Below are 27,700 nucleotides of genomic sequence, written 5' to 3'. Positions count from 1 at the left end.
GGAACAGTGTAGGTACGTCCCAACATTCCAATGAGAATTACAGAGAGCGAGAGGAAAGGAAAATTGTAAAATAAATGAAACGGCAGTTTTTACTACGCAAGACAATTTATACCCGTGCCGATATTCAATATTTAGTATGCCTAGAACATATCCTACTTGCGTTGCGATAACGCGGTTCGGCGATCGATAGATATGCAATTATTTGATGTGTACAGATGAGGAGTATAATAATTCGGAAGGGAGTTTTTTACATAATAATAGTTCTTATTTCTACGATCGTGTGTGACATTATGTACTTACCTCCACCTTATTGATGTTGCAAAAAAAAAAAAAAAAGATCCAACGTCTTGCTGCCCCCAATTCTCAAGCTTCCCAAAATATATCGCACGAATGTGTATCATTGTTACTATCATTTCTTATTAATGTTATGACTATTAATTTTTATCGTCATTGCTATTATTTTCATTATTATTATTATTATTAAGCAATGTTTTCATTATTGAATATTGTACGTTGTTAAAGATGGAGGAAGGTTAATATTAATAAACTGTGTCACAAACACACTTTGTTAAATGGATGTTTAGACTTTTATTCTTTCCTCCCAATTTAATGAGGGAATACGAGGGGGGAGGATACTTTTCATCGAGGGGGCAGATCTACATCATCGATTTTGTAACATCGAAGAAAATTCCACATGCAATTGGGTTTTCACGCGCGATTAAATGACACTTGAACATTAAATTATATTCGTTTATTACATATATAATATAGTGTATAGTATTGTAAATATGGTATAGAAAAAAAATTTGACTACCTACGTTGCTTTCCAATCCCAATTTAGCGAACTTCTAGCAGTTTTTATATTTTAATAGAAAACTCCATTCGTTGTGATTACATTTAATGTTCAGATTATGGAAAGAGTTCGGCATTATAAATATATATCTGGCATGGTTACATCCAGATCACAAATAAGAGAGGCACAATTCGCGAATCACAAGCTAATCTTATCACCACGTTTTCTTTACAACTCTAAACCAAAACCCCCGCCTTTATAATATAATTATTGACAGATTTTTGTATTCTACGTAACTCATGATATAATGCCAGAGGAAGCTTGCTGCGTCGTGGAGAATTCCAAGTGGACTGATACAGCGGGTAAAGAAATTAATTACAATCATTGTATTTGCCGGTTAGCCGAATTTTCGCATCGAAGCATGTTTAAACACGTCCAAGTTCGCCGTTCAAAATAGAAATTGAAAGGATGACTACAACGTTTCGTGTTGTACTAGAGTACAATACGATTGTATACACAATTATCCAACCAGACAATAATGCAACGTTGCTTATCTTTACTTCAAATTAGCTGATTGTGAGTTACGTTGTACGCTGAAAATATAAGGATACGTACTTGACTAAACTATTTTCTAACTTGGACCGTAAGAAATCTGTGTAGTTGCTTTCTCGGGTGGGAAAAACCTGATCTGCAATACCTCGGTTCTGATTCTTGTAAGATAGAAGCACGGGGATAACACACAGACTTCAACAATGGCATATCGCTCGTTGATTCGTAGTATCAACTGACAGGAATTCATCGTCTCTTTCAGTTCACTCTGGACCAGCGGATGATGATGATAATGAATAAAATATGACGGGTATACACATACGGAAGAATATTACTGTTGGATTTACGAAAACTCTGGAAAAATGAAAGATGACGTAGTTTTCTGCTGAAATTATTGCAGTAATACCAGTTACTAGATCGAAAATTCTGTTTTTCACGAAGAAGACTTTCAGTCACAAAATTTGTAGTAACAAATAACAAACATGCGCCAATCCCCAAAGTAGTCGATGCGGTAGTAATTTTTTTCCAAAATCTGTTCGTGAGCATTGGATGTGAGGGAACGCTGACAGGGTTTCGGCGTGACTAGCAGCCGCAACTTGCAGTACACTGCACGTATTTTCAATGTGAGAATTGTACCTGCCCAAATTCCATACGAATATAGGCAAGTATACAAATGGATCAAGACTGATCGAGATTGATAGATATGTCGATGCATAGTTGGACAAATAGATAGATAGGTAGGTAGGTAGGTAGGTAGACAAATAGACGGATAGAGGGATAGAGGGATAGATAGATAGCTGGACAGGTAGGCAGGTAGGTAAATAGGTAGATAGATAGATACCTACGTGAATTACTTTCTTGTACAACCCCTTTGAGAAACCGCATTTTTGGGTACGTGAACCCGGCACAAAATTCCCTTTTTCATGCACACTCCTAATGGGTGCAAGTTTTCATGTCGGCTGGCTTGAAAAATGTACATGAGAATAGCAATTTCTTGCACCCGGTTATTATGCGCGAAAAGGCGAATTTTCAAAGGGATTACGATAAAAAAAATTATGCACATGATGGGCGGAAGACGATTCCACTCTTGTGATCACCACCCTCGCTTCGTTCGGAAGGCAAATATCATACTCGAAATCGCCCTTTTTCTGCCTTAGATACACAATGTAATAATTTCTTAAGGCGAGCAAAGTACCCAAAATTTCTATCATACTACGACTTTACTCGTAACGTATAATGCATATATACTTTGGACCGAAATCATCAAGTTTCGTCTTTGTATGTAATAAATTTACTTAATAATGCTTCAGCCAATATTTGACTGTCGCAAGTTTGGCAAGATATTCATAATAGGAAGGTTTAGGATCCATTATAATCCTAAAAAAAAGTAGAAGGAGTTTACGAGATAAGACTAACATAAATCTCAAAAACGCGCGTCGATTAAAAACGCAGAAGTTGCTCAAGCCCTCGCCAGTACAGACAGTATGGCGCAGTCTTCTTCCAACTTCCGTCAAAAACTCCGAGATTTCTTCGGCTCGCGCGATTCCCATGTATCACAGTCAATAGCCCTTGATGTATGCGGCGATGTGCTTCTTCTCTTCTTCGGAGAGACCATTCTTCAATGTTCTACGCACTGTAACAGATGCCGGACTTCCATATAAACATTGCCATAAAAATTTTTACACATATTAAAGGCAGATATTCCTTGTGCAAGGATTGAGTCGATCGATTTTTCGTGTGAAACGTACGATCCACGAAACGTCGGCATACCAGCTGCTTTATTCTGCACACGGGCTCATACCGCAAGCTTTGTGTAGCAAGCATTCAACTGCAGTGCCTTCTCAGAAATAGTCACGCACTCGTTGAGATACCCACCCACTAATAGGAAAACGAAGAATAAAGAACAATTAAAACCCAGGGTGCATCATCGGTACCCAAACGGTAGACGATTCTCTCTCGTTGATGTGGCAACCGTGCCTCTTTCCAAACCTGATGTGATTTCTAATACAGAGCTAGCACACCCAGAGGGAAATTGAGTCGAATACGTTGTTTTTAAATTCACCCTTATGGGATTGCTGTTAAAAAGAATTTTGCGGAATACTGGTAAAGTATAAAAAATACGATCAAGGGGCCATTGGATTACCCATAGATGATGCAGAGCAGGTTCAACGCCGCGATTACGCTAATTGTGTGGAAGAGATTCAGCCTGCGTTAGAAGTAGTACCTGAGTCGTGTAATTCATACGATATAATTCCGGTTTATTTTACGAAATTGTTATGCAAAACCCTTGCCAAACGTCCTGATCATTCTTTTTACTATAAGAATATTATGCAAATGTATCATTGGTCAGAATCAAGTCAACACAAATCACAAAACAAAAAATCGAAATATTCTGAAGGTGAGTATTCCTACATTATTAAAATACATTCAAAACAAAAGACACTTTTAGATATGAAGGACGATGTTAAAAAAATGGATTTTAGGGGCTGTTTTAAGCGTATGAAAAACTAGAAGAAAAATTGTCAAGTTTCTAAATATCCAAATGTAATGCACATATGCAGACATGCGCATGCAAGACCATGTTGCTAGTGACAGGTGAATCAATCGATTTAACTTCATTAGTGCAATCCCACATAGTAACTATTGCTGATATTTCAAGATGATGTCAACGGTGTAACGATTTTTTTTTTCCATACGAAGTCCAGTAGATTGGACAATCCCAAAACGGACTGTAGTAATTAAAAGGCATGAAGATAGGAAACAGAAGATTCCCTCGTGTGCATATTAATTTTTCACCCGACTTAGACTTCTTCATTTGCATTCGCAGCGCGAATGTCGTCGGACTTTTTAATTTGCTTGGAAGGTATTGCCATTCGGCTAACTAGGCCCACGAGATGATTTCCTTATAATTGTAATTAATTAGATTCATCTGGCCAATCAAAATCTGTTGCCGCAATTATCGCCCCTAATTAGCATTCCAGTTTCCTCCGTTGCGAACGCGTACTCGTAGATACAGTTTTCCCGGTGGCAAGTAGCTATAAATAAAAACAGTTGGAAAATCTTTTCCCGTAACTATTTTTAATGAGGGTATGCACTCCTCTGTCAAAACTAAAACCTACTCAATCAGCGCATAATGAATCCGTGAATATTGTAGAATGCAGACATTTTCTAAACCAAGTATCGCTGATTAATTATTCAAGGTGTGGTATTTTCAGTTCTGTTGCAACATAGAGGTTGCTTGGTTAATCAAGCAGTTTTGAATAATTAGACGAAGTCTGAAAAAACACGGGCATCTGTGGGGTTGTCCTCGACTCAGCTCGCAAGCGTCATCAATAATACAAGAAAAATTATTTTACTCTCAGCGGTTATGGTTTAGCTCTTGAACTTTCGTATCTCCAATAGAGCTTTATGATTAGTTCCTAACGCATACACCGTATGAAAATTCATTATTTATTAATGCAGCATGCCTCTCCAGATCGGAAAGAAGTTGCTTGAATATAGTCCCAAAAAGTAAGCAAAAGCTTGCAGGCGAATTAAGACCACTGAACTATAATATTACTGGATTATGTTCTACTGTAAGAAAATAAGTGCCGAGAGAGACTGTCACTACTGGCATGAAGGGAAAATATATTTAGTGATATTTAATGCAGACAGATATGTCGGAGTTACATTTTGTCGTAATTGTGCAGTGCTTTTATAGCGCACACGTGACCCCAGTAGAAAAGAACAAACATGTCAATTGTGACGGTCTCTCTTGGCACGGCTTTTCCTAATGCAGCTCACGTGCAGCATTTTTTCATTTCAGCGATTTAGATGGCAGATTATAATATATCTGGGTGGTATTCAGCGAAGTGACAATCGCATCAAGCAAAGACACACAATGTTATGAAACGGGGAGAAAACATCATGCTAAGGATCGTAAACCTATAGACCTTGTGGCAGACGACATGAATAGTTCTTCACGGCTGATAACCTTCCGGCGTTGTGTTGTTCTCCCGGGTTCGAGATCGCTTCACTGTTAGGACAAAAGAGAAATGAAGCCCTTGAGAACCTTAAACCACCACCTGCAGCATTACTATATCGATCGGTGCCTATTATACACATACGCCTTTCACCCACAACGGCACAGTATATGGATAGTATAGTATGTTGGGTCTCCTGGGCATCATCGGGCCATCCCAGCGCCCCCTGTGTACAGTCTACCCTCAATAGTGAGAGCATCGCTGCAGGAATAGATTTATCGGAGTCCTTTATTCCTCCAGATCCAAGATGAGATTTACTCTAGCCATGCAGCTTACGCACCAATTACAGATAATTTTTACACACTACAGAAAATTAGAAATAGGCATCCGATCGGTACTGTTGAAAACTGTAGACTTTAGAAGCTGCGTATCAACATAAAGCTCAGCACAAAATTTAAAAAAAATAGTCAACTCAATTCTCAACTCTTCCGACCAGGTACAATGAATTCTACTTCATTTACCCTAAGAAATATTAGTAACTTCAAAACGGTAATCATAACCTAAATACACGTGATCGCTTGAATAAAATTGCAATAAATTCTTGCTAAAACGGTATACCTAGTAGGGTCAACAAGGGTTCACGTTCACACTACTGGAATATTAAAATACGTTAGTAAATGTTTTGGAGGATGTTAGCTCGGTTAATTGAAGCAGCCGCAGGGACATGCGCTACTGTGGTCCACCCGGGGCAGCAGGGATCAGCTCTTCCAAATATCGTAGCTGCCTGCACAGCACTTGTTTCCAATACCTCTAGTCGTTGTCAGCGTCATCCAACTTCAAACTGCAATCTCCACCTACCTTCGAATTGGTCAAGACCCCAGCAGCTCAGTGAGCATGTTGCAAATTATAACCGTGGCGTACAGACACTTATCGTTAGATTGACTCTGACCCCTTGGATATCCCGATATTTTACGTACCACGGTTTTGGATGAGCATCGCTGGCACTGCCGGCCGCGCACCTCAGGTTTTTTCCGTTCGCTGTTTGGCCTCAGGCGCGCAGCTGGCAGTACCAGCGATGCTCATCCAAAGCTATGGGTCGTAAAATTACTAGCAATATCGAAGAAATCAGAATCAATCCAAGTGTCTGTAACCGTGTACATACATTCTACGTTCGATAGCATGAGGGCTTCACATTCAAGGATTTAACATTTTTTTTTCCTGTTGTGGCTATGATTCATTGCACAAAATTTTGTCATCAAGACTCCCTATAGGATTGATGATTTGATTCTCGTCTGTCAGAGGTTGATAACTTTGTACCTGTTGATAACACGGAAGAATTTCCCAGTCCCTACTTAATTTTGTATGTACTGTTCTAGCTGGTGTTTATAAAACAACTGTCGTATGCTCAGTCTGTTGAAGGTGAGTCCATTGATGTTTGAAAAGTAAACAGGCCAGAAGACCAAAATCTCTCAACGAGTATCGTGTAGGTACGAGAGCTAACGGAGAAAAAGGTACTGTTGCGGGAGTAAATTTTTCGCCACCGATTCTGTTGCAACACACGAATAGTCTGAGATGATATCAACCAGAGGGTCCTTGATTACGCGTAAGTCTGCACATACTGCCAAAAATACACGTCGTAAAATCTCTCAAAGTACTGCTGAAAAGCAATCAAAATTTGGAAACACCTAGAAACGTGGACATCTCAAAACTCCTCGAGGACAGTAGTAAAAAAATGCAACTGAAATTGGAAGTGAAGAAAATTCGCGTGTCGTCAAGGGCTAAAGGCAGCAAATACCTGTATCTGCAGCCCGAACTATCGGTGAATTTGGTAGTTTCCTTGTTGATAGGTCGTGTGTGTGCACTTAATGCGCTCCTGCGAGAAGCGAACCCCGAGAAGCGTACAAATGGCGTTTATACGATTTGTCTGATCAGTTCAGAGGCACTACTGCGGAATACGATATGACTTCGGATCAGAAAAGGAGTCAGGACTGACAATAAAGACGTATCGGTTTCCGATAACCCGTCGACTCAGATCCCGATGATTCTAATGTCACGTATTGTGTACAATTATGGCGAAATAATTGACGTCACGACTCAAGCTACTGGAATAAGTTGTAATGGGAAACTCAGAGCATAAGGCAAACATGCGGTAAATTAGACAGCAGAGTAATACCCAATGACAGTGTGTCAAATTATTTTCCATCACGGTTTTCTTCATCAGATGGGGAAAAAAATGGTATTTCTATCGATGTGTCCTTAATAAAAATCTGACCTAAGATCGGTGAATGGAAGAACTCGTGCGCGGGATGCAGGGTGTTGCGGATTGTAATGTGCAGATGCGGGGTGCGAGGATCACACTTACGGGACTTACGATCGGCGTGGCGTGTCCGCTTTCGTTCTCGCGGTGTTGTCCTCGTGGCCGGAGACTTTGTTGCAGTTTTGACGAGGGACTCGAGAAGTTCGTCGTCTCCGTCGGTCAGATTGCCATTCGTGGATTCGTCCCTCAGGAGGGGACCCAGGACTGTGCGACCTGAAAAACCAGAATTCAACCCAAGGCGTGGTTTGAATCATTAAATAGCCAGTCGAGGCGTCACATTCCAGGGTAAAATTTCTTACTACACGCCGATGGTGCATTTCGATATACTTCGACGCTATCCGTGAAATACGGGAGTTTTCTCAAGCCTGGAGGCCACGGCAGCTTTACAACTAAGCTCACCCCCCTGTTATTCCTCATTTTCCGTGCGTTCCTGGAAAGCTCTGGGATAGAAGCTCCATACCTCCGGAAATGGCCCGACCGTTACAGCCTGATACGTCGCACGTTATAAACCAGCGGAGGTCCCTCTGTATTTCATATTTTGCGTTCGTTTACGATATCGTCGTGGGCATCACAAAAGAAATGATACTCCCGTATACCAGAGGGGAAGGTACCTTAAATCTTGCGTTACGGTCGCGTTTGTCGTTTTGGAAAACAGGCCGCAGACATTTATTTCAGCCAGTGGGATTTATCTAGTGCCACACGTGTAAGTACATAGTCAGCATTCGTTTTAAGTCCAAAAATATTCAAAGTCATTCGAACGCTTTTCAAAAAATCAACAGCTCATCCTCCAAAGTGCTTAGACAGTCACGCGCTTCTGCCGGCTGAGAAGGGTTGCTTATCAATATGGCTACATCTCTAAAGAATAGTGGATACCGACTTATTTCATTGTCGGGTTCATCAAATCGAATAAGCAATTTTCAGGGTATATATACATACGTATATCTTTGCTTTGACGAAAAATCCGTTATCCCTCGATTAAGAATCGTTGTGATTGAGTCATCGAACGCATAGATGGGAACGATTCATTTACTGTTGCACGGGGACATTTTTCGTTGATTCAGGGAATTTACCTGTGTGTAACAAGTGTCAATCCGTTGGCACAGGTGGTTGGACAATAAGTTTCAGCTTACATAAGTGTAAGCGACGACGAGTGTGTATGGAGTAGAACGAAGAATTCTATTACTGTTTCATTAGGTGATGCTCTACCTCGTGCAAGGCTATATGATCGTGTTTACAGTTGCCAATAGCTTTATTTAGTTTGTTGGAAATTTAAAAATTGACTTTAGATTATTTTTTCTTTCACGAAGCATGTCTTTTTTATCAAGGGCGGAATTCTTTACGTTCCTCCTTTATAAAATGCAAACACTCAAAAGAATTGTTCAAGTCACGCAACGCATTCTCGACTAAAACAAAATTTTCTAAGTGCCAATTTTCGCATCGTTAAGTCTACTAGACACTCCGCTTGGCAATAATGCCTGGAAAAGATCATTTCCTGCCTCGGGCTCGAGGATCACGAAGCGAAGTTAGCAGCGTAACTCGTTTTTACGCCAAGTAGGTACTTCTCAAACCCCGGTTCGGATCAATCGTTAAAGCAGTGCGGGGTGTGTTCCGTGTGTATAAACGGCTGTGTATTCACCTCGACGACTCCTTTAATTTATCATTTGATCCTACGTAAACGTACCTTCCTTCCGCTGTCTCCTCCACGGCAGAGTTCCGTGAATTGTTTCGACATTTGAGATATCGCATCCCAGGACCTGTCTTAGCTCCGCGTCTTCCCTGTCTTCTTTTGTTCGAAATTTGCCAACCTGAAACAAAGCAGATAACCCCCGCAGGCGAGGCTTTGCTTACCAGTTCAGATCATGCGCTTGACTCAAAGAAGAGAAATGAGTTTTGGGTGACCCAACACTTTGATCTGTGACCAACAGGCACGCTCCCTATCTATTGTCCCTTGCCTTACCTCTGTTATCATCTTTCCTCTCGTTTTATTTCTCTCCCGGTGATTGGCCTTCTTCTCCAGCTGCTGTATTACCCTCTCCCTCGTAGTTCGAAATTCGAGGGCAAATTCGGATATTATTCTACAAAACTCGTTTGGCTTCGTGTCTTGGAGACGGTGGAGAGGTATACCCAGCCAAAGTATGAACTTGTGAAATCGATTTATTATTCGCCTGTGTACGATGCCGAGAACGATTATACGCTCGGCACAATCAGACAGGAAGTCAGACATCCTGGAATGAATGAAAATAATACTGCAGCGGTTGAAATGCGGTGGCGAACGAAATAAAACTTGATCTCTCCTGTACTACGATATTTACTGGATCATCTTGGGGAGTTTCCTGAGCCGTATGATGCATACGAGTATGCATAATACATATTTACAAATAATAAAACTTGACTCCCGGAATAGAGCCGCGTTCGGAACCGATTTGTTGCCGACGTTTCGTAAACTACCATGTTTACCGTATTCAAACGCGCCTCCATACTGGAAGCCAAGTCGTATTCGGAATCAAACCGCGGAAGCCTTAAAGACGTTACATAAATAATAAATATTATAGTAAAGGACATCAAAGCACTTGGGGAGATACGGCCAGAGTAATGAATGGCAAATTGGTTGATCAAGAACTAACTTTCACAGAGAAAAGCTTTCAGACTTATTGGTAAATCTTCCTACAGGAATGCCGTTTTTCTGTAATTTCTTATTTGTGGATATAAAGTCCTGCAAACTCTATCAGAAATAGACCTGCCACAAAATATTTAATGAGGCACTATCACGTATCCGTTTGCAGAACGTAGGAATAATCGACGTCGAAAGAACACTTCTAACTGACAGAAAAGTAAAGGGTGAAAAATGACAGGCAAGTTCATGGTACTCACTTCACTTTCATCATGGTCGAACCATCGTGTTTGGCAATCAGTTTTAGGTGATCCCAGGATGCTTTGCACTCGTTTTCCAACTTTCCTATGTTACTGGAGAGTTCGTCGAAGTCTATTTTCGATGCTCTCGTCACGGCACCGATCTATCGTGATATAGTGGTTTCGATGAAGGAGAATGAGAGACGCGTTAGATTGGCTGCCAATCTTGAGATACAAAAATAAGGGCCAATGTGCAAGTATTTTACCTCGGAGTACAAGTCGGTCGAATCAGGAAACTTTTCCATTACCATGTGACAGAGATGATGTAGCAAAGAGTGTTTGTGTACAGTGTCTTTGACTTCAGGTACTTTGGCCAGGTACTCGAGTTGAAATCCTTTTACCTGAAATGGGATTACCCGAAAATCAGATCAAAGGCTTTCTGTGATCCACAAAAGATTATCAAGTAGAGTAGGAGAAATGCTCCATGTGGTTACCGTCACAGCTGAGGAATTAACCAGACATTATTTTGCAATCTTTCAATACATGTACCTCGTTTCCATTTAGGAATATCCCGATCGAGAGAAGCGTGCTCAGTATTCCACGAAATGTCTTGTTCACTTTCAAGGTCTCCATTCCTTGCTTCAGGTCCATCAAGGGATCCGCTATTTCCTGTAACCACGAACCTACGACTAACATTCATCTCAACATTGACGTGCCTACGACGTATGAAAAGGCGCACGCGATGCATCGGGTATATAATTCAGTTATCTTGCCATCATTCAATTAAAGATCGATCGATATAGGAATTTCAACAGTCACGACCGCGTCTACCCATAACAGAGGACCGCGTAGGGACATCGTTGAAGAATCCGTGCACACGCGATCGAGAAAATTGTGTTTCGCCATTTTACCCACCTTCTCGGAGTTTTCGAAATCGAGTTTGAAAGCCCACAATTTCAATCGCGCCGGAAGTTCGGAGATAGAGGCCAGTGTCAAAAGGAATTGTTCGGCAGAGCCCAGAGGGAGGTCTGGATTCGCAGCTTGGGCTTCTTGAATCCTCGATCTTTCTTCCTCGGTTGGCAACATTGTCAATAGTTTCTACGAAGATAAACATAAAGGAAATAAAAATTGTCGGGTATTTCGTAACTTTTTACCATCTCGATGTGAAAATATAGTGCCCTTGTGATACGATGTCTAATTTCATTCCCCTCACCTCAATTCCCTCCCTGTTCATGATTGTAGCGTCCATCTTCAAAATTGCGGTCTTGATGGATCTCGGCGGTGGCAGCTTCGTCATTCCGATATTTATTGCATTGGATCGTTTGTGGTCCAGAACGATGATTTCCTTGTTCTTGTTCATTTCTTGCTGTTTCTGTTCGTTGGATTACACTAACGTTAGTAACAAACACTGCTGAGAAAGTGTTTCGGTCAGAAGAAGCAAAGCACCCACGTGTCTGTTTTTAATTGAAAGCTGAGATGCCTCTATCTCTTTTTCTTCCTCATTTTCCACTCTCTCCTGTGAGACTTCTCATTCGTTCATTACTCGATAAAAACAGTGGCTAAATTATAAATCTACCTCGGCTGGCTTTGGAGGAAGGGGATGGGCGCGCAGGAGGGTGGGGGGGGGGGCTAAGGACGATAAAAATTGATGATCAAAAATTTCGGATGTAAGTAAGAAAGAATACTATACGAATCTCGCGCGCGCACTTGAATACCGGCTAGGATATGAGTAAGGTGGTTCAAATCTGCGAAAATTTGAAACAGAACAATGATTCCAGTTATCGTTGGATGGACTCCTTTCCGATGACAAATTTTTACTCCAAGAGGATTTATTGTTACAACTCCAAATACTAATAATCTTCTAGTCAAGAATTCTTTCTGTGCAACTAAAATGTCCTAGCAGTAGAACGAAAAAAAATATGTGTAAACTGGGCCGCATAAGTGGGATCACAATAGGAAACCGGATGTGCGGGTGTCAGGGATATCTCTGGCTATAGCTTTGCCAAATATTACGAAAATCTTGGAAAATTCCTGTACAAGTGCAACATGATGCACTGTTTATAGGCCTATGCGACAGTTAATATTGCAAAAACCTATGTTATATTTCATCTAAGCGAAGGTAATTCGATCTCGAGTTGCGTTCAGAAGTAATGACAATGAATGTCTAGTGTTTAATAATAAACGTGAATTGATCATAATTTCACTGCATTTATGCATTGATAGACATTGTTTGTTCCTGCTCACGAGTGTCAAAATGTCACACATGTCAGTGTGTGACGCCAACTTACTGTACTATCTTGACATCCAAACGCACGTATAGTCCCAAAAACGAAATGGACAATCCAATCTTGTTAACATTCTCAATTCAACAAATGAAAACGCGCAAAGAAACCATAGCTAACATTGGAAAATTTTTTATAGCTACATACGTATAAACAATTACAGGAGTAAGAGAAAACCTTACATTAATGTGAAACGCTGAAAAATGTTTTCATGTCGATTCAAAATTCACCTAAATTGTTACGTGATGCGAAAATTGGCATAATTTTAGTACAACTTTACAACCTTACACCTTTCAGTTATACGGGCTGCTTATTGTTGAGATACTACAGTTGAAGGTAGTTATTTTCACATACTATACTGTCAATTTACCCATGTAACACTTAGACTGTACCCCTTCGTTACTATATTATCTTAGCAATGAAACCGCACGACTGCGTTTCAGGTAACCACATTAGGCAAAACGAAAAAGTATGAGATTGCAGAACTGCTAAGAAGAGACAACTATGTAAGTGAGTAATCTGCGACTGATGATTTAGTAGGCATAAGTATACACCGTGAAGCCCCAAATAACCATAAAACATGTCAGCCAAATCCTCGGGTCCAGTCGTTCGTGTGGGCGATTTTATTAGAAACGAATCATTTTTCTCAATAGCCGATAGCATAAGAACGTAACGCAGGATAATTGAACTGCATTTCTAGCCCGTAAGAGATCAGTAAACGCAAAATACTGGCCACGAACAAAGATGAGCCAAATATTTTCAAAGTTACTCTGAATTAAATATTTGCATATAGTAAAGATCATTGTTGTGACTGTGACATTTATTTCCAGAAATTGAATTTTCTTTCAATTTTTCTTCCAAGTATCTTAGCTCCCATTTCATTAAATTTTAAAATTTAATCGGAATGAACAAAACTCGAATGTAAATTATAAAATTATTTCTACATTTGATTGAATCGCTGATAGCTTCTAATGAAATCGATGCACGACGACAACGGTATTGCGTGTTAAAAAGCATCGTAGTTAAAAGAAGTTTGAAAGTCAAGTTAAGGAATTAGGACTCACCTCCTGTCAAATTCCAGCATGCCAATTTGTATCGTGCGCGCACCAACAAGATTGCAAAGAATACAAGAACAAGATTAGTTAGTTTATTTTCATATATATTGTTTAATTTTTTCATTATTTTTGCGTGGGTTTTGGTTCGTAGTAAACCACCACTACCATCACCACCACCACCACCACTACCACCATCACCATCACCATCTCCTCCACCATCATCATCTACATCATCATTATAATCACATTCATCCGTACCTACTTGTCGTCATCGTCAATGTTACCATTCAAGACTACCATTAGCATCATTCTCGTACTGGTAATAACTTTCTGATACGATCAGTTTCCAATTTTTAATTGTAATAATCCTGAATACTTGTTACGAAGTGTTGTGGTTGAACATGGACGCAGTTATTCATACAGTAAATTCCTCATCGATATTAGCCCTGGTTTTTGATTATCTGTGACCCCCATAAACGAAAAAACAATCCCGAATTTCTGCACAGTTCATGATTAAGTTGAAATTCTATAAAATGCAGTAACACGATAAATGACAAACGGGTCATAATTAGCAATACTAACATGCGTCCGGACAAAGACAATACCTATATGTATGAACAGACGATTTCGTTATTTGCTTCTCTCGCAGTATCAAGGTCTGACGTGAGCAGCGTGACCCGGGGACTTGTACATATTCAAATTCCGCCTAATTCCTATAAAAGCCTGCAACAGCGAATACCGCGAGAGTACCAAGGTACGCGACAGGGACGCGTGGTCAAAATGTTTCGGAAATAGCAAGATTAGAGCGATTTGCAAAGCAAATGGAACTACATTATACAGTCGTGAGTTCGCTGCAGTAGGATTTGGCTCATAGGTAGTTCAGAGTGGAATTGAAGCGTTCTAGTTCATGTATTGCATACCTGCCTCGCGTTTCCAAAGTTGCAATTTACGAAATGAAATGTCGTGACTCTACGAGTATAGGTATGAACCATATTGAAGCTAAGTCCATTGATACTCAGGATACACTCGACTACTTGGTTACTGTACGTTGAGGTTACATTTTTTCCTTCAACGGAGGAATGCTGCAAACTTAACAACGTGGCGTCGCATCAAACCCCAAATTCTGAATTCCAGTTTCTAATATGGTAATACTCGGGCAATTTGGTATGAATTATTCTTTTTGATTGAGTGAAACGACAGCGTGCAAATTCGAACAAAAAAATTTTATACCGTAATAAGTTTTCAATGTGATTTGTTCTTAGTTCTGAATGAACCTTTCGAACGATTTAACTAACACACAAATATCAAGTTTTCAAGCATATAAATCAGCGATTTTTTTTTAGAAAAGATTTCAATGAAACTCCTTTCAGCGCATGTTGGAGAGCTTGAACCATGCAGGTAAGGGCTCGGCTTTTTACGCCTACCGCGAACGTCATAACTGAAGTTAAAAAACCTTGTTATAAATAAAAAAAGGTACGATCCAACCACTCACTTCCGTGCATTCCATGCCTTCGACCGAATAGTACACATGGTACCTGCTTCGCCCGCTACGAGGTCACTAAAATTTTCGACGATGTAATACTACAGTAATTGTCAGTCTTGGCTCTCGTACACGGTTATTACGTAACTAATTAACATTAAAAAAATGTATCATGATTATCCCCACCTTTGTGATCAAGTCCTTTGCCCGGCTTTCGAAGAGATGCTCCAGCTTCTGAGTGTCGACGAGTACGGGAGAAAGCTCATCCCATATCATTTTATTCTTATCCAACCTCGAAAGTATGATTGGATCGTCCCTAACTTCCTTCCAAAACAGTTTGACCGTTTTCTTGCTTTTCTTATTAGCGAGGACCGGACTTCTCGGCGAGCCAGCCGAGTCCCCGTTCGGAGATGACCTCTGGGACTTTAAATTCACCCCGAATAGAGGAAGCGACGTGTTGGGGAGGGGTGGAGGCGGTAGTCGGACGCCAGGAGGTGGCGGAGGTGGAGCTCGTCCCGGCATAGAAGAAGGAGCCATGGGAGGCGGCGGGGGCGGAACGCCATTGACCACGCTAACGGGGCTCAGAACGTCAACCTCGTCCTCGGAGTTGAGATCGGTGAAATCAAGATCGCACAAGGCTAAAGGTCGAGACAGCTTGCTTGCCAGTTCTTCCCAATGCAACTCGTTCTCGGACTTTTTGATCTCGGTGATCTTTGGAATATTATCTCCGGTGGGTGATTTCAGCACGTCAGCTTTGGACTTTGATTTCGCTAAGCCCTCCTTGGCCTTCGATATTAAGCCGCTCATGTCGCCTATCCTGAAAATGCAATAGCAGGTGACGGTGAGGTGCAACCGAATCGGATTCGACCAAACGGTGGGCGAAGAAACCTCTGTAAAACGATCCAGTTACCTCGAGACTTTGTCCTCGACCGGGCTAGTTGGAATGAGGTTTTGGGCAGCCAACTTCTGGGTAAGGTCTTTGACCGTTCCTTCTCTTTTGACCTGCAGAACTACTCGCCGATCCCGGTCCTCGTCGTCATCAGTGTGATTTCCCTCGTCGCACTCGACGCCTTCGTCCGGGCTCTTACCGTACCACGGTTTTTTCTCTTCGGAATCAAGCTTATTGGCCGCGTTCATCAGGGGAGTCAAGTCTTTTCTACTGCCGCCACGAGATAGTTTGTTCGATGACGAATCGGTATTTCCGTCGTATGGCGATCCATTCGCGTAGCGATGACCGTTGGTTGGAAAAGAACCTTTTAACGTGAAACCGAACAATAATCAATTCGGAAAATACTAGCTGTTGGTGTAGGGTAATCGTCCAATTTTTTCGCATGATAATGGATCAGTCTGTAGTGTGCAATTGGAAAAACTGTACATCAATGTATTTTCATTGCAAAAAATACGACTAACCTTCCTGATGAATTCGTAGCACTATACTCAGACGAAGGACTTTTTGAATATACCGAACATGTTTCGTCTCAAAAAACGCATTTTACTGATCGACAACAAAAAATATTGAATTCCTTCATGTCGTTTATTTCTCCATAAAGTGAAACTTTTTACAATTGAAAAATCTTCATTCCTTCATGAATTATTGTTACGTTTGGCTCAGCGAAATATTAGTCGCTTCAACAACTTTCTTATCTTCGCATAGTTTCGCAAAATGCCTATAAATATTTTTTTAATTTTCCCGGAATATCGGCTCAATCAAAGCTGGGAACCAGCGTAACTAGTGTCTCCTCAGTTATCGGGTACAAATCTTTTTTGAAGTGCGTCAGTAAATACAATGTAGTGATTAAAAGGCACTGCTACGTTGCTGCGCGCCTTTATCGCATAATCTGATCTAAGAATCGTTGAGACTTACTCTCCTGATCATCCGAGTGGCCGATGGACGCCCTCATGTTTGCAGTCGCCTCCTGCTGTTCTCTGATGAAGCTGCGTTGCCTCTCCGCACGCTCTCGACGTCGTCGCAGTGCCGGAGTAACACCGACGTCGACTGTAAGGTCAAATACACTCAAACAAAAGCTTTTTGAAAATTACTCCCAGCGCGGACGACGAATTTTAGTTTTGATATTTAATACTGGGAATTATAAGGTTTTATTTTTATCTGAAGCTTTGTACCAAGAGGATTTGGTGAAGAGGGCTCTGCACGTTAATCATAGCACAAAGTTTCCTTGAGTGGCTTTAGACGATGCTATAGTCAGTCTTTAGCGGCCACGTTAAATGTTAGTTATTTTCATTATTATCAAAGCCTATACACATCACTGCTGTGAGGATGCCGTAATGAGTGTGATTCTACATACAACACCGAGTACAACCATCCAAAAAATGATGAATTTCAGGCAACAATAATGTCAAGAAATATGTACTTGTAATTGAATTACACTTACTGTTGGTATACATTTCCTGGTCTTATCCTTGTTTGGAACAAATAAGTATTTGGATGCCTTTATTCAACATTGCACGTAGAGTTGCGCTAATTGCGGCGTTTTTACGTCAATGCTGCGTAGGCTTCGATAATGGTAAAAATAACTGACATTTAACGCGCTCGGTAAAGACTGGCTGTACACCCTCTTAAGGACTTACCTCCCCAAACCCTCATGAAATTTCTCCCATCTACGTTAATTGTTTCACAAATTGTTCCAAGGAAGGCAATGAAGAAACAAACGTAGCCACGACAAAATTGTACGGTATGTGTTAGGTTTAAGTTCAGATAAGCGCGATACTTGAGTTTCGTCTGCATAGCAAGATGAGACTGGAGTGTATAATTCTGATTTCGAAGCTACGTAGCGGAAATTCTAATGGCAGTGGGCGGTGAAGTTCAAATTCATTCACGCAACGATTCGCGCAATGGTGAATTTATGGCACTGTTATCACATACCAGAAATTGGTAAGAGAAATGTTTCAACCATTAGCAATAAATTGGATCATATGAGAATAAAAAGATAGAGCTTATTCGCACAAATTGATCAGAAAAACACTGAAAAAGTCGAAAATGTAAGTGTTAAAACTACAAATCATATTGAGACCGAGAGGCATCGACAGGTATTGTTCAGAGTGAAATTTTCTCACACCTCCAAAACGACATTGCTCCAATGAACGGCTAAAAATGCACAATTAATATTTGCTACCCTCGCATTCTGCGAAGAAAACAAAATAATCAAAGCCAAGTGTACGTACCTATGTATAGGTACAGTATAGCCACATAATATACACACACATATAAGGTATGAGTGTATGGGGGGCAGGTGAAATTGAATTAGCGTCAGAGGAATATTGTTGGGGGCTGCAGGGCATGGGACGACGTGCTCCCTTACCCTTGTTTTCCTTGTAGCTGCCGTTCAGCTGAACGTCTCCTAGGCCTTGAGAACTCTGCGAGCTACTCGACTCGTCGCCGTCATCCGGCAAAGTTGAATTTAGGGTGCTGCTGAGGGAGCTGAGACCTAAAGTGTGATTAAGCCGCGGACTTAGGCGAGCATTCAAGGACATCGAGAGTGGGGAAGTGCCGGTCGAGTGCCTCCGTGACTTTCGTCGTTCGTGCGAATCCACGAGTGACTTCCGGTTTCGAAGAGTTTTCCTGAAATCATACGACAAGAAATTAATAACTGGCAATCAAACGACGAGCAGCAACTAATGGTTTCACGAGTCACGAAACGAATTCCCCATCGCGCCTATATCGTGTGTTTTATAGCCGCGTGTATATTGCGTATAAGAAGAAGCGATATCTGACCTGATATTGTCGTCGAGCTGACGTATGGGCGTGCCCCTGTCATCGCCGTCCTCGTGATGCAGTACAGCCTCGTATATCTGAAACTGCCTGAGGAGATCTAGGTCGGTGCCCTGTTTGGACATGTACCTCTGAATGATGCCCTCGATCCCCTGCTCCTCGAAACAATCGACCTGATCGTAGTAGGTGTCCTGGTCGGGTATTCCGTTCAGACACTTGTTGACGAGGGATGTCGCGTATATCAGTAGCTCGGTATCGGCGGCGTCGTAATCCTTGAGGAGCTTCATGATGTTCGTCCACGGTATCATGCCCCTGGATGTATCGACAGATCTCACCGCCCTTACCAAGAGAAGACTGTTCGTCTCGACGTATTCCACGAATACCAGGAGAAGTTTCAGAGCTGTTTTCACCACCAGGCGGAAACGACTCGCGATAAGCGTGTAAAGCCACTGGACCGTCTGTCCGTGTTCCATAACTCCGTTCATTCCGTCGACGTACAGCATCACCTGACCGAGGGCTGCTCGCGTACGGGATACACGATAAAACATAAAAGGAAAATGTATTCTCAGACATAATGCGGAGACCCAAAGCAATAAAAATATTCGGACGTTTCGTTTATGATGCATAGATTGAAGAGGTCCATGCTTCAGAGGTCGTCGCGGCTCGGCAGACACGTTATGAAATCAATATTGAAGCACCGATGTCGTGTCATTTGGTGCTTATCTCTTCGAAGCCAATTAGTGGTATATGCCTATTATAATGCGAGTAGTGACGGACGGTTTTCGTAATGACAAAAGCTAACGCCGCTATTGAATTAGATACGGACTATCGAATTCCAATTAATTATACCAGTTCAAGCCTTTGCCCGTATTCCAAGGGCGACCCTAGCGGATCCGGTCGGTCGGTTTTCAAATGCAAATCATCGGAACAGTGCTACGGCGATCGACTTGATCTTCTGCAATTACCAAGGTATGACTTTCAAACAAGCACGATGTTGTTGCAGAGCGAGGGAGGATATATGCTTTTTAAGAGATAAAGGGAGAACGGGTGCAAGCCTTTTTCCCTTACTCGTTTTTTCACATTTTGTTGAAGACATTGGGGCGCGGGTCTGATCTTATTAAACGGTGCAGTTCTACCCGAGAGCCAGGCCTCGGAACATTTGCTTCCGCAACGAATAATTTCGGACAATTACAGATACAACCTACCGAACTGTAAACGAATTTCATGGAACGTTAAGTTCCTGACCTTGCCCACTTTCTGGTAAAACGGAATGGAATTTCTTTGGGCAGTCGTTCACGGATTGCTGTGCAGTAAGGGACGATGAGCAGCGAACCACTCGAGATAATTCAACCTGCCCAATTCCAGTTTTCCGCGGATTTACCCACAACCACTCGAACGAGTGAAAACGATTTCTTCACAAACCTCTACCCTACCTCATCTAACCAACTGTCTTTTCACTCCCTCCCCCAAGAGATGATCTTCTTTCATTGTCAGTCAACTGGAGGTATTTCACGTTTTCACGTTGAACCTATACAAACGATATTATTTCTACCGTTCGGAGAGACAAAAAATAATATCGTGCTCAGAATTTGGAAAGACATCACTTCACGGGAAGTACTCGCTACACGGTATTGCGCAAAGATTTGTACTTATGATTACTATTATTGTTGTTGTTGCAACTATTATGTTTTGGTAGCTGTGATAGATGAACTGTTTCCAAAAATTTCACATAAACCCTCGTTACACTCTTAACATTAAACTAAGCCCTACATTAGCTGCCTTGACCTACTTCGCATCATTCCCGGATGCAACGACGCATCCCATATCATAATTTGTTGCCAGCAAAGATACGAGACGTGGAAGTCAATAACTACATTCAGAATGAAAAATAAGATAGTTACTGTGAAATGAAAGAAAGGAAAGAAGAGCAAGAAAATGAATAAAGAGCGCATGAAAAAAATTACTTGAATCATTGGTGGTGCAATGAGCACGGAGTCGTTGTTACATTACGCTTTCGTGAATTCATACACGAGATGCTTTGGATTTTACACAGAGGCTCGAGCTACTTGCACACGACCACGATCAGCATCATTCATGTCCGACTCTTGCGCGCCTTAGTTATCAGGTTTGAAGGAGTCTTCCACAGTATAATGATGTCGGTATTGACGTAATGCCGATTGAATGAAATTATTGCATGTGCATAAATACTAGAAAATTCAGCATGAGAATACACTTACCGCGAAGTATGTAATTCTGGTAGTTTTGGTCAGCTTCATTTCCGACCTTGATGAGGCAGGCCAGTCCGTCATTTTGTACAAACTCGTGTACAAGATCTTTGTCTTCCTGTAACGGTATATCAAACTGAATTGTACTGATTGTTACGGAAGGCAGACATTATCACTACTTGACGTAAAGCCCAGCTCTGAAGTTATGCAAAACTGGATATATGATAATATAATTAACTAGAATTCAGGTGGAGAGGTTGAGCTTACCTGGAAGATCTGCTTTAGAGAGAACAAGGCCCGCCTTAGCTCTCTGCCTTCGCTGTTGAGCAATTTTTCTGAAACAACCAGAGAACATCCGACCGTCAGTGGTTTTTCTTTCACAGAATGGCGAATTTTTTCGAGTGCATTGCGCTGTCATCGGGACAAAAGAGGCCACAGTTCATCGAAATTCACCAAACTACATAACAGCGTTACAAAGATCACAAGACACTGCGGTTTGTCTGAAGATTTTATTAATTGGACACTCTTGGTTAACATTGACAACGAAAAATTTGTTACAGTCCAGGAATGATGTTTTTGAGCAAACTTGCTCCTTCCCACCTCCTTCGGTTGTACCTTTGCATCATTCTTTCAAAACCTTGCGTCGGCACTTTTTTACCCAAACGTTAACGGAAATACATACGTATACGATTTGCTGTATCGCTACCGGTATTAAATGCATAAATTCTTTAGAATTCTTATCGTTGTAACAGTTTGCATTGCAGCCCCCAATTAAAATAACTAAGTTAACGGTCCGGGCGAAGAGTTAACGGGGTGCACGAGAACACGTTACATTCGGAGGTAATTGGGGTGGACCTTTTGTAGTTGAGTTACATGGGAATAGTCTTCAAGCAGCCCTCCTCTCTGGTACTTTCATCCGATTACTGAGAAAAACCTTGACCGGGTTGTCCTCCATTGCTCAAACTTGCTAGAGATCTCGGTAAGATTTTCTTTGGACCTTAATGTGTACATGCATACATTATACATAATAAAATATTTATATAGTACAAGTATCCATAATTTTATTCGATTCACGTTCCATTTTCAATTTCTCATTTTTCGTCAATTATTAATTAACGCACGAGTAGAGTCTGTATGTAACGTACAGCCCAATTAAACTTGGCAAATTCTGAGGCTGATGTTACAAGGCCCCCCAATTATCAACGCCGTATCCAACCTGTCACATTTACACACTTCCAAGCAAGTGTTAAAAAAAAATCCTTTCATCTAATTAATAAAGAATTATAACATTGATAATCTAAACAACGGTCGACGCAATCCAGCGGTCACCTTGCAATAACCTTTCTACCTTTCACTATATCCTCATTTTTGGAAGTTACTGTTCCACAAATCGTAGCTCATAAAGATGCAAATGGTTTGCTCGATAATCTAAAATATAGCTATGACGATGCGACGGATGCAGAATTAGAAAGTCGTTATGCCTAAAGTAATTTGACTATGACCTTGGGGATAGAGGATGTGCCATTTTACGGCGATATGAAATAACCCCTTCCGGTAACGACGATCTTCTCTTCTCTGAGATTTTCGTTTCTTTGCCGGCTGCAGTAAGTACAGTCATGAAAATAAGTTTTGGCGACGCGTGAGTTGAAAAGCCAGTTTTGTTCGAATCAGACAGAGAGTTCAAGCGTCAAAGTCGTTCACCCGAAAACAACCGGTCCCCGCGGTAGTGGATACCTTCGATTCTATTCGGAAACCGCGTCTCCGCTTTCAAAGTATCGAATACGTCTTCACCTTTGGCAAGGTCCGTATAAATGTAATAAAATTCATTACTTTTTATCGACAGCTGATGAGATTGTTTCAAGATAAGATACCAGAAATTTTTCATGACACTGAAACTTATACCCATCTGAGTTGGTTGGTTTCAACGCGTTGTACGAGCTTAATCCTGTGTAAACGAGTGATTTGGCAGGCACTTATATCGTCATTAGTTGTTCAAAACGGAGTCTGACTTGTTCTTGTTTCAGCAAAAGAGAACCGTGCGAAAAATTTCCCACCACAGCATAATCGGGGAATATCACGCAATCTTCGAATGCATAATACATGTTGGTGCATAGGGTTCCAGGTAGAGGTAATTAGGGTCCGGCTTGAGGGCCCGATTCTAAGAATAGCGGATCCTCCGCATGAGACCGGTTACACCCCCCCCCCCCCCCCCCATGCAAGCCTCCTCCCACGCGGGAGCTCGCGAGTTCATCAAGTGCCCGGGTCTCACAGGAGTCAAGGTGCGTGTACACGGTGACTTTGAAGTTCAGCTACACTCTATTGCTGCTCCCTATCAATCCACCTTTCATTTTCAGAAGAAATACTTGTTTCCTCACATTTCACACGTCGGCCACGCTCTACGCGGGTACCAACACGCCTATCCTCCTTCGTTTCATCGGTCGAAGGAATACGGCGCAGTTTTATGAGGACGAAACCGATGTTGGAATTAACCAAATTATAAGATTCTTCGTTTATCCCGTTACAGCGGCGCGTCTGCCTCCGTACGGAACAAGTATAACGACGAATTTTCAACCATACGTGGTACGCAGACGATCCTGTACATATAAGAGAGTTAACACCGTGATGTCACCCGAAATTCGATAACTATGGAATACTATGGATGGCCATTCTGGAGAAATGAATGAGGCACGTCCGAATGTAATGAGAAAGACCGGTATAAGGTGCATCGATCAATCGACGGAGGGCTGTAACGGGGTGAACGATGCGGCGGCGACGGGCTTCGAACCGTTGAAGAACGTAATAAAATGCCCCAGACTTCGAGTTGTACTAAACTTTTTTCCGTCATGCCCCTTCGCCACCCTCTCTTTCGCTCCCCTTCCATCTCTCTTGGACCCTCTTCTCTCACCGAACTTTAGTACCTACGCACCAGACCTGCAGGCGCAGGGTCAACGAACGAAGCCGTTGAGGCAGGTGGATCGTGTTCCACGTCACCGAAACCTCCTTCGGATCGGCCGAGTCCCGTACAGTATATGGTGCGGTAGTGCGATGCATCTCGTCGAGAACGCCATTCGGATTTGTGTGCCGTACCATTTTTCGTTTCTCACATTATGCAGTTACAGGCTGCCCTTTTAGCCGCGACTCTGTTTTTTTCTTTCCCGCTATGCTCTTTTTACACCCAGTAAAATCCGTCAATTAGCGACTTAATCATCCTCATCATGAACTGCACGATGCTAAAGTATGAAAATAGGTGAATTGAAACTCATGAACAAACGAAGCTGCGAAACGGTCAATGGCAACGGTTCAGGCTTGGTATAAGTGAATCCCACGCAAATGCGTACATCTAGATGCGCTATCAAGGTCCCGTTACCCTGGCTATTGTAGATATTTCATTGAAACACCCAAAGGTAAGATTGCTCTGCAATGATCAAATTCGTTGCGCGTAGTCGGACAACGGATGATGAAATGTTCAACATTAAATGGAAACTAAAACAAATTCTCATTTCCGACACCCATATCTGTAGGAGTAACTTCACTTATTCGTACCATCCAGTGGAAGAGTGCGGATACACACTCACCTTACCGATTCGCTGATTCAATAAAACGTATTCAACTAAATAACTCTCACAAATATATATAAGTCAGTTTGATTCGGTGCCTTCAAAGGACAAAAAGCTCTTCTATACGAGTGTACGAGTAAGATATTTGTTAGAAAGGAGGGAGGCGAGTGTACGTATGACGATTTTGAAAGGGTCGGTAAACTGAATTAACGTCAATGTCAACATCGACGTCGTTGATCGGGAAATATGAAATAAGAGGGCGCCGACGCGAGATTTGCAGAGGGATAAGGTCGTCGAGGATACGGGCGTGAGAGCGGTCGGCGAATCGTGGATCGAAGATGCGGATCTGTATCCCCTTCCCTCGTCTCCATCGGAGTGACTGCCAGCAAGTTCTCTGGCTGATCTAAAAGTCGATTCAATTCACCAGCAATATCTCAGTCAAACGACGGCACCGTGGCTCTGTCGCCCTGACACGAAGCCCAAGAATCAAGACGAACGCCGCCTCGCCGCCTCGCCGTGGGTACGCAATTGATGGACAGATATTTTTCATCGCCCAGAAGCAAACGACTGGCGAATCGAATAAATCATCTCCCCGGTTCACCGAGATTGCAGAGGGTACAGTTTCATCGAGATATTTCATAATTATTTGATAAAAGGCATGGCTGACTGGCTGCGTCCATGCAGCGATCAGGTCGTTGTCGTTAATGGAAGCATACAGTTTTCAAGATCATACATGCGTAAGTACAGGTATATCAATTACGCAGCAGTCACTCACCCCATTTACGATATGAGAATGGTGGAAAACTTACCAATTATCGTGTGTACTCGTACGGACAGCTGTGTCCTCAGAACGATAGAATTCTTGCGACTGAAACAAAAAAATGGGATAAAAACGATTAGAAAAAATATGAACAGATTATGAGCACTGCTACACTCACGGTAAAAACCCAAACTCATAGACAATGGTAAATTCCCATGAGAAAAATGTTAGGGGGTCGGACATTCTATCCGAGGTGAGGTTTTTTTCGTGAGGTTACTGAAATCGTTTACTCTACTTTACCGCTGTAAATTCTGTATTCAATGTCATACTCTGAGCAAATATAGTTGCCGATTGAAATCTAAATTTATTTGTTGAACAAACACGTGGAAACAATTTCACCCAGCGACTGAGTAATCACTGTCACCTAATTGTGCTATACTTATTGATTTGAATCGCACAACTGCGGTCTAGAACGGACTTGATGATACCGGGTTAGAGAGTTACAGAGTGGTTCAAGTTCAAGTCTGATGTGAACGTTCTCACGAACTCTGTGAGAAACTTACGCCGAAAGACAAAGGGTTAAAAAAAAAAGAACAAAACCGACGTAAAAGTGGGAAAATAGATGAGCCACGTGTGATGAGTAGCTTCCTGTTGTTACCGGGGAGGGGTGCATGTCATTCATCTACCAACGTACTACTTTCTTACTGTCTGATATTCACGTCCAAGTATGAAATACGTGAACTGGCTTGAACCCGTAAATAATAATCGCTTTGTCTTGTAATTTGGTGGTGAGTCCACGCCCTATCAGAATAACCATGATTTTTTGTTAAACTCACGTAGCGTTACACATGATCGGATCGATGGTCATGAAGTAAATCGCGATCTGATTGAGAGAACATTTTATAAAATATGTTATTATAATAATATCTCCTTCTTTTTTGATTTTTTCTATCGAATTTACGTATCGGTGTTCCCTATTGTGTACTCATTATACACGTCTACTATCATCGTGCTCCTTCACTGAATTCATGGTTACTTATGTAGCGGTGTTATTCGGTGTTATTACTACCGAGAAAGCACATCCGTTACACTGATACGCATCCAAGTTTACCATCTTCGTTGCAATTGTTGTTTCGCAAATGAAAAGTCATACGAGTACACCTCGACCAAAAACGTTTGTATGACTGCCTGACCAGGGAAATACATTTCTTAGATGTTTCCGGGGGAATTTACGATCCAGCAAAATACTGCTCTCGCTTAATGGTTCGTGAATTATGAGGGGGAAAATTTGAAAAACGACAACTCCTCTCCACCTACTTGTAGCTCGTCGGTTTTCGTTTCGCGTTACTTTAATTTGTCTACTACATCGTAGATTATATATGGGGCATGATCTTCGGGGGAAGTTTTTCGTTAAACACGAATAGGACCGATTTTTCATCTTCCTGGATGAAAGATGATAATTCCAGCAGTTCATTCCTGTCTACTAATTGGCGAGCGAGCGAAGAACGGCCATGCAATTACATTAAAATCGGGGTAGAGCGAAGCCAAGCTAGGCAAACAACCGAGTGAGTAAAAAAACAAGAAAATGTCGGTAAAGAATGATGCAAAAAGTTGCTGAGACAAATTTTTCTACCAACTTCGATGAGATCTTACGCTACTCGTGTGATGGATTGCGAAAGTGTTGTCTGTTAGGGGCAGATTCTAACATTGCAGCAAAGTCGTTGCCAGCCTGATTTCTTTCACATTCAAGACAGCGCACGATGTGAAATTTCACAATCCTTCTCAGTACGACGATTGACAACATGACTACTTTTATCGTTAGCGAACGGAACCTATCGCTATACGGTGGTTCGGAGGAAAGGCACTTGATCATCCGAGCTGCCACCTCGGTTCAGCGATAAAGAATCAGTTAAGCTGGCTGCGTTACAACAATCGATTCGTCCCGAGAAATTATAGGCAGACAAAAACAGGTAAGACGTAGGTATCATAGACTCAAGACTCGAACGTTACTGGCTACGATAATTAGCAAGTTTAAATGAACATGGTTGGCGTTGGCTCGCGGGGTTGCAGTAGACGCGAGAAGAAGCCGTGTATGGGTGAACCTGCACCTTCGCTACGTCTGTCTTTCGAGTCTAGACGTGGT

The 27,700-nt window shown here is 41.8% G+C and overlaps 1 protein-coding gene across 8 annotated transcripts in view; it reads right to left on the bottom strand.

Annotated features, from left to right (window-relative positions):
* Positions 1-736: 736 nt before the first annotated feature.
* LOC124405098 (FH1/FH2 domain-containing protein 3) overlaps positions 737-27,700 on the bottom strand; it is a 72,958-nt gene continuing 45,994 nt past the window's right edge. For 2 of the 8 annotated variants that reach the window (XM_046879704.1, XM_046879711.1), the window contains 17 exons: positions 25,607-25,665; positions 21,508-21,575; positions 21,253-21,358; positions 19,019-19,532; positions 18,606-18,865; positions 17,153-17,284; positions 16,199-16,541; positions 15,475-16,105; positions 11,685-11,843; positions 11,387-11,569; positions 11,021-11,140; positions 10,738-10,872; positions 10,493-10,635; positions 9,579-9,846; positions 9,303-9,426; positions 7,667-7,834; positions 737-2,975 (listed from right to left, as the gene is read on the bottom strand). In XM_046879704.1, the coding sequence (XP_046735660.1) occupies positions 2,902-2,975; positions 7,667-7,834; positions 9,303-9,426; positions 9,579-9,846; positions 10,493-10,635; positions 10,738-10,872; positions 11,021-11,140; positions 11,387-11,569; positions 11,685-11,843; positions 15,475-16,105; positions 16,199-16,541; positions 17,153-17,284; positions 18,606-18,865; positions 19,019-19,532; positions 21,253-21,358; positions 21,508-21,575; positions 25,607-25,665 (3,487 nt within the window). In that variant the 3' untranslated portion in view covers positions 737-2,901. Of the gene's footprint in view, positions 2,976-5,274; positions 5,358-7,666; positions 7,835-9,302; positions 9,427-9,578; positions 9,847-10,492; positions 10,636-10,737; positions 10,873-11,020; positions 11,141-11,386; positions 11,570-11,684; positions 11,846-15,473; positions 16,106-16,198; positions 16,542-17,152; positions 17,285-18,605; positions 18,866-19,018; positions 19,533-21,252; positions 21,359-21,507; positions 21,576-25,606; positions 25,666-27,700 lie in introns of all 8 variants that reach the window. The other 6 variants (XM_046879705.1, XM_046879709.1, XM_046879707.1 and 3 more) reach the window with 5 other exon arrangements.

Source organism: Diprion similis, chromosome 4 (assembly GCF_021155765.1).
Source record: "Diprion similis isolate iyDipSimi1 chromosome 4, iyDipSimi1.1, whole genome shotgun sequence".
NCBI lineage: Eukaryota > Metazoa > Arthropoda > Insecta > Hymenoptera > Diprionidae > Diprion > Diprion similis.
The sequence above is the reverse complement of the archived record's forward strand: the minus strand, read 5'-3'. Positions and strand labels throughout refer to the sequence as shown.